This window comes from Vigna radiata, chromosome 7 (assembly GCF_000741045.1).
Source record: "Vigna radiata var. radiata cultivar VC1973A chromosome 7, Vradiata_ver6, whole genome shotgun sequence".
In the NCBI taxonomy this organism is placed as follows: Eukaryota; Viridiplantae; Streptophyta; class Magnoliopsida; order Fabales; family Fabaceae; genus Vigna; species Vigna radiata.
In genome coordinates, this window is record NC_028357.1 from 16844690 (window position 1) to 16853108 (window position 8419).

General features: G+C 32.7%; 1 protein-coding gene across 1 annotated transcript; it reads left to right on the forward strand.

Annotated features, from left to right (window-relative positions):
- Positions 1-975: 975 nt before the first annotated feature.
- On the forward strand, positions 976-1919 carry LOC106767585 (TLC domain-containing protein At5g14285). The gene has a single exon (XM_014652510.2). It carries the CDS (start codon positions 976-978, stop codon positions 1705-1707), a length of 732 nt encoding a protein of 243 aa, XP_014507996.2. The 3' UTR covers positions 1708-1919.
- Positions 1920-8419: the final 6500 nt, after the last annotated feature.

Consider the following 8419-nt stretch of genomic DNA (forward strand, 5'->3'; position numbering starts at 1 on the left):
AGAAAGAAGTGAAAAAAGATTTCAAAAAATAAATAAAAATATTATGGACTGACATATAACACTTATAAAATGTCATTAATACTAATTTAACGAAAAAAATATTAGATGAAGTCTTTTTTCAAAAATAAAAACTTAATTAAACAAAAGATAAATATAAAACTCTATTCAATTAAAGACAAATATAAGGAAAAAATAAATTAAGATTCCAAATAAAGATACCAAATTAATAATTAATCTATGAATTGATATATTTTCTCTAATTACAGAAATATTTTTCGAGAAAACTCTCTTTTAAATTACTTTTATCTGAACATATCATTATCATATCTATCCACAATTCCAACTTCGTTATAAAATCAATCCTTGCCGGAAAGGATAGAATAAAAAATAAAAAGATTATAAATATTACTTTTCAGTTGTTTAGAAATAAAATTATTATAGATTGATAACTTATTAACTGAATAACTACATTTTAATAATAAAATATTAAATTATAAGAATAATAAGTTAATTACAATCCAAATTAATTATTTAATAAAGATTATAAAAAATTATAAGTGGTGGTAAAAGATAAAATAAATTGTTAATAAATCGTAATTTCTAAAAGTAAGATAGGAAAAAGATAATTTTATGAAGTTTATTTTTTTTTTTAAATAACTACTTAATAACAATACATAGTTAAAATAATTATTAAAAAAAAGTTATTAAATTCAATAAACAGTGTCTTAGATTGCAAAATCAAAATCCCGTGAAATATTTTGCTGAAGTCAGACAACCGTTGAACAACACCAAACAGCTAAAGAAAGGAGTTCGTTTTTTCTTTGTATCTAACTTGAAAAATAAAACCGTTGATCTTCTTCCACCATCCTGTTCATTCCAGTTCTGTTTTTCTTTCCCAACACAACAAAGCACGCAACAAAACCTTATTAAATGCAAGATCTTTCACTCTACCAATATTCTCAAAACCCAACGCAAATGGAAAATCACCTCCACAAATTCTTCGTCTTCTTCTTCTCCATTTACCTTCTCGGTTACTTCATCATCTTCCGCAAATGGAACTCCAACATCCGACCCGAAGCTTCCAGCTGCCTCATCTCCCTCTTCCACGGCACCCCGGCAACGGTCCTCGCAGTCGCCGCCGTCCTCTCCGCTGAAAACCGCAGCCTTGCCGCCGCAAACACCAACTTCCAGAACCTCGTGCTTGACTACAGCGCCGCCTACTTCGCCGCCGACCTCGTACATCTCGCCACGTTCTTCACCGGCGGCGGAGACCTCACGTTCGTCTTCCACCACCTCGCCACGCTCTTCGTCATCCTCACGTGCCGCCACGTGGCGGTCCACGGGGCCGTGGCAGTGCTCACACTCTTGGCCCTCGCGGAGGTCACCAGCGCGCCGCAGAACGCGTGGGCACTGGCCCGGGCGCGTCGGAAGGACGCGCAGTTCGCGGCGAGTGTGGCTAGTGTTGTGTCGGTTCCGTTTTATGGGTTTTATTCTGTGGTAAGAGGTTTGTTGGGGCCTTATGTTGTTTTCCGGATGGCGGCGTTTTACTCAGGTGGAGGTGCTGAGGGTGTTATTGCCACGTGGGTTTGGATTTCCTGGGTGGTTGTAGTGTCGGTGGCCATTGCTGCGAGCATTGCGTGGGTTTCTAATCTTTGGATTGAAGTCTACGAAGAAAGATCAAGGAAAGTTGAGGACAAGATAAGATGACTCATTAATGTGGGACTTAATACAAAATTAATAGCTTGCATGTTAGGTCAACTGTTTTTTATGTAAATGTTTTTCGCGTAATAAATATTTGGGTGTGAACAACCTCTCATAGAAGAAAATGAAAAAAAAAAAAAAAAACTACCTTAGGTGGAGTTATGGATACTTGTTAAACACAAACTTCTAATTTATATCTATTTTGTTTTTTTTTATAATTATCTTTGTATCACGTGATGTTAATATTAATATTAACACATTAATTTCATTCAATGTTAATAATAACATGAAAAAAAGAAAAAGAAAAAGAAAGAGAAGTAAAAGATGGATAGACGAATCTTCATTGTGTGGATATATTATGTGTATTGTTTCATTTATTATAAGAAATTACGCAATTATTAATAGAATTTTATGGAAGGACAAAATGTTATTAAAATGGATTTTATTTATTAATTTTATTGTCAAAATCAAATTTATTGGTGTTCGAAGTCTCACGTCGACTAGCTAAGACCGATTTAGAGTATATATGTGATGCAAAAATGGCTTACTCGAAAACCAAATGATGGTAGTGGGCTAAAACACTCTTCACTAATACGCAAAATTGGCACCAATGATGGAATATGACCCATATGAAGGAATAAGGTTTGGTGTCAAATGATGAAAACCTTTTTCATGCGAGTTGAAGAAGACTCCATGAAGATGATGTGTTGGAGTCAAAACCATGTAAAGATGAAGGAAATGGAGTTTGTGAAACACATGTACACTCTAGAAAGGGGGGGTTTAAATAGAATTTAAAACTTTTTCACAAATAATTGTTACAAGCTATAGTATACAAGTAGTTTCGAACACTAAGATTTTCATAAATGTTTAGAAAGCTTTTAAAACAAAAACAAGAATGAAAACTTATTTTTATATTGGTTCACTCTAATTTGAACTACATCCAGTTTTCCTTTAAGCACTCTCAAGGAATTTCACTAATCATTACAAGATTACAAATGCGTTTGACCACTCTTGGTTATACAAATTGACCTAATTGGTTAAATGAGTTTCACCACTACAAACTAAGCTTGAGAGAAAAAATGGAAACATAAGAGTTAGCAATAATTGTTTTTTTCTCTTCATATGATCTTTTTTATATAGACTTCTTTGAAAAACATATGTTATTTAGAGTATTGACTTTCACGTAGGTATGTAGCCTTTTGGTACGAGATCAGATGCTATGTTACTTCTTGCAGAGACAATTGTGCTGCTTGTACGGAAATGTCAGGCAAAAGACATTAAGGAAACAATAATGTTCATTCGATCCAATGTAGAACTTTTGAGTAAATCTTTGTTCTTTGTTGATCTACACAGATAAAGAGAACGCAACACAACATACGAGATAGTACTTTTTCGTACATGTTTTTTAATGTGTTAAACATTTATAGCGTTTAGGCATGTTACGTGTACTAGCATTTATGCATAGTCTATTTAAAGTGACGTTTAACATTTAGGATAGTGTTTACACATGTATAGTGTTTAGCGTGTTTATCCTAGATTGTTAATTTTAATAAACGTTATTTCATTAGATAATATGCTTAAACTTCAAAACAATGGTTTCTTAGATGATCTTGTCTTAACATGTTGGAGAGTGGTTTGGATGTGTATCTTGAAAGAGGTTAGGTCAACCATCAAGAAAAAGGTTCATAAAGTCAAGAAAAACTATCCTAGTGAACTTAGAAACGAGAACTGCAATATTGGCATAATTTCTCTATATTATTTTCCAATGTTGTATATTCAAAGCTTGGATACTCCTATTTATAGAATTGAGGATTTAACCCGAGTGAAAGAAAAAGCAATGAATCTAAAATCTTTAAAATAATCTTCAAGAGTGAGGAAGCATGCACCTTGCAAGGTGCCTTAGCCTCCAAGTAATGTTCTAAAGGTTATTTGAGGCTTAAGTAAGCCCAAAGAACCACTTAGTTCGCAAGAATCAAGTTAAAAAGTGAAAATTGCAGTTTCTGCATACAACTATCTTTAATTAATTATGTAAATCTCACAATCGATTGAATCAAAAAACTGCATCCTTTTTTAGGATGCTCTCTGTTTTAATCGAGTGTGAGATTTACATAATCGATTAAATAAGAGGCTGATTAACAAAAATGGCCAAAATACAAGCCTAAATGAAATCTAAGCTTGGTCCAAATACAAGGTCTAAAGAAAAGACTTATTTACCTTTTTACAAAGCTAAAGAGAAGAGAAGATAAACTAATAAACTATTCTCCATAAGAGTAGAGTTTCTTTGAAGTCCATCTTCCTCTTCCATTCTCCAATCCATGGCTATAGTCAAAGGTTTTAATGCGGCGTCCTCCAGATTGTCCTTTATCACTCTTAATCATATATTTACAATCAAGGAACAAGATTAGTCAAAGGTTTTAATGTTGCTCCCTATATGGATTGTCAGCAATATGTTGATGCAAACTCCACCTTACAAGTCAGTTTTATGAGATTGAGTTAGGCTTAAAGTCTACTTCTTAATAAGGTATTAAATTCATGGGTTAGAGTTTATCCTAACGAGATTTGTATTTGTTAGGTATATCATTCCACCCACTATTAGACTATTATCAGACCATCCATTAAGGTGTGTTCACTTGGAGGTGATTGGGGGAGATGATTTAGGGGAGAGTGATTAAATGGATTTGAAGGTAAAATTTTTGTTTATTTGAGTGGATTTGGAGGTAATTGAGAGTGAATTTAGAGGTAAAGTTTAGAGGTAAAGTTTGTGAGAATTAATGTAGGATTTGATTGATGTGACAATTTTAAAAAATTTGTTTAATTGGTAAAAATTTAAGATTACCAAAATGCCCCTATGTATTAAAGTAATATAAAATGATATTTGTTAATGTTATATTTAATTGTAAAATTTTTTATTAAGAGTAAAAATTAAAAATAATTATAAAAATAATTTTTAAAAAGTAATTAAATTATAATTTAGTAAAAGAAATTTATTTTAAAATTTTGTTTGTAATATTAATTTAGTACCACCAGGCATGTCTATAGGAATAACATTTTTTAGCATAACATCCCAACGAGTATGGTTAGAGAATACAAAATGGGCATTGTTATTACATTAGGATTTACACTTTTAGTATATGGTCTATTTTCACCAATTTATTAGTAAACAAAGAGGAGGAAGAACCTACAATTTCATCCAAGAAAAGAAGTCTCTGACTTGCCTCCACCCCTTTTTCTCCTTGAGCACGACGCAATCCTTGAAGTTGAGTTTTCCAACAAAGGAAGCCATTTTCATCCTCACGTCGTATTCGTCATCGACATTCTGGGAGAGAAAGGGCACTTTCTTTATTGCTGCCTTCTTCTTTATGATGTGTTGTTGTCGTCGGATAGAGGCGTCTTCAGGTTCCTCGTTCGCAGCTTCGGTCGCATGGGGTTGTCGAAACTCGAGGACCATGGGTCGCAGTATATGGAGCAGCGAATGAGAAGGGGAGGAGGGCACATCGGACTTTTGCAATGCCATCCCTTCAAATCACTTCATCTAAGTGGGTGACCAAAAAAGAGTGAATCCCGCAATTCACTTTGATTCCTTCCACGCGGTCCAAGCGAACACGATTTTATGTTCAATTCTTCGCTCGCTGTTATGCGTGAATAGTAAATCACCTGCAAGTGAACACAGCCTTAGTCTCTAGTCCCATGCACAATATATACACACACACACACCCCTCAGTGTGAGGGGGTGTTAGAAGTCACATATTGACTAGAGATAAGGTCAATTTAGAGTATATATGTGGATGTGAATATCATCTTACAAGTCAGTTTTGTGAGACTGGGTTAGGTTTAAAGTTTCCTCCTTAATAGTTGGCAATAGATTTATTGATAAAATATGTCGAAAAAATTCATCATTAAAATGAATGTTGTAGATTTTGTCTTGGGCATTGACTATTTCATGAAAAAATATATCCATATGATAATTAATTTAATTAAATTTATCGAATATTGATCATTTTTGTTTTTAATTCGTGGGCAATTAAATCTTTTAAAAATTTGTTAGTAATTAAAATATTTTAAAATTCATCGCTAAAATCTACCATTCAATTTGTTGGTAAAATGGACACTAAATTTTCTATCAAATTTGAAAAAATATGTCTTGTAATGGATTTAGAGATGAGTGATAAGAAAAAGAAGGATTGGGATGAGAAAATTAAGACATTGAAGATAAGGTGGAGACATTGATAAAAGTGTCGACAAAAATGGAACTAGAAAAGAAAAAGGAAGAGAACAAAAGGAGGAGAGAAAGAAGAAATACGAAGAATGAGCAAACACACATAACAGACTATGATTAAAAGAATGAAAATCATTTTAATAGTAATAATATATTTAATATTTTAAGTCTAAAAAATGAAAAATATTATCAAAACAGTTGTGTGATCACATGATTTCAAGATTGGAAAATGATGATTTCATATCCAAATAATAATTCCTTGTCCTTTTTCTAATAATAATTAATTATTAGAAAAAGTACATTATAAAATTTGAAACCCGAACCTACACATCCACACCATAATGGAAGCTTCCACCACCAACCATCCCAAGCTTACCACAACTCACCACCAAATGCCATAATCATCTTAACCCCTCATCCTAGACCACCGAAACTTACCCTACCCTATCCCATCTACCAAAGGTATATCAACCACTTCTTGGGGCCATGACAACTGTAAGAGCAAATAATGAACAGCCAGTTGGGGCTGTTAACTGCCATGAGAAAAGCTTTTGAACGACCCTATCCCACCATCATCCTCTCTACCACTCACATTTCAGTGAATCTTGTGGACAACGTTCAACACATATTCGCCATCGAGTTCTTTAAACCCGAAGTGGCCTTCTACATCCCGATTTCCAAGTTGTCACTTATTTCTACGGAACATCCTAATATGAAAGTTCATGCTGAGTTCTTCAGAAATATGTCCCTATTGATGCTGAAAAAGAATCGCCAAGGCTCTCATTTCTTAAGGACAATATTCGTAGTGTCAGACGTTATAACACCTTGTCTAGCTCCTATGGACTTAGGACCACTGAAGATGACCACGGTTGAAATGATCAAAGGTCCTCATCCAGCCCTTACACGTCAAAGAGAGTAAGACTACTAAATCCCTAAACTAATAATAGTGTCTTACATGTAGTATATTTAAAGTCTCAGCCACATCGTCTAAAGACTCATCTTATAACATAAGTCTAAGACAAATAGTCTAAGAGACACAACATATATGTTTAACATAATTTAGCGTCGAAATATAAAAAACTTGCAACATATTAAATACATCATGATTGCCTTCAATACCTAACCTTTACCATTTCAAAATTTATGTTATTCTAAACACTAAAAAGCTAGAATCTCAATTGTTTCATGTTTCCTAAGAAATCTTGAAACACTTATCCCATTACGAACTTTCTGAAACCCTAATATGCTCAAAACTCTTTCACTTCCAAAGAAAAATTTATGGGAGGATGGGAGATACATTCAATGATTTGTATGTATGGGTTTGCATATGTGATATGTTTTTGCAAGTTTGGTTTTGCATTATGTATCATGTGACCCTCATGCTTTTTTTTGTCTTGTTTGTGTTGTATACATATATCTTTTCGTTCTTAATATCTTTTTATATTTCATAATATTTCAATTTTAGCTCATAGTAAATTTAATATTTTTCATATCGATTTGATTGTTAAGTACGTCAATTTAATTAGTTGGAGATTCATGGAGATTAAACAATAAAAAAATTCAATGCAATTAAATAATTATTGACATTTGAATAAACTCTATTATCAATTTGTTTCTCTATATATTTCTTTGTTGGTGAAATTTAGAAATTCGTTCCTATTGAAAATCGTTAAAAAATCAGATATAGCAGTTGACACCAACCAAGTGAGAGTAATTTGAATTGAATAATTTCCTGAAACAATTACTGTTCATTTATTTGAATTCATGTGAAACAGTCGCTATTTGGAATCAAAATTCAATGCAAGCGGTGCTTTTCAACATGTATTGATTTGAATCCCTGGAAAACAATGTTGATTCGGTGAATTCAATGAGGACAATTATCATGATTGGTTAATTTACTGGAAAAAAAAATTCAATTCAATTAAATGATTCCAAGAGGTGTTGACTTTTAATTCATTTATTGATGGCGTTATTGAATTGGTTGGTGTTGACTACAAGTAAATTGCATTTGCTTGGTGCAGTATTTCCCCAATCATTGATTTGTTAATTATTTGAAATCTTAACTCAACAGATAATTAAAATGCCGCAATCATTTAATTTAAGTTACGTGCATTATTCAATTGAGCATTCTTCATGAATTGATTTAGTTAGTTCAAGCTGTTTGGAAGTATATTAAGGAAACTAGATTAAATATATATTAGTGTTCCTAAAGACTAAATTAAAAATTATGTATAAAAAATTAGTAGTATCAAAACGAGCCATCCAGTATAATCCTGGTCTACCACGGGTTGGTCATTTAGTAATTCAATCCAACCCAATTCATTTATTAGTGAACTAGAAAAATTCGAATCCAGTTCGACTCATCACGGGTTGATGAATTAAACAGGTTGACTCACTGACTCACTTAATTACAAATTTTTTAAAATAAAAAAAAAATACAAACTTTTTGTAATTCAAATATAAATAAATTTCACTATCAAAATGATGTTAAACTCAAGACAA

Coding starts and splice junctions, on each gene's coding strand:
- LOC106767585 (XM_014652510.2), top strand. CDS start 976: ATGGAAAATCACCTCCACAAATTCTTCGTCTTCTTCTTCTCCATTTAC.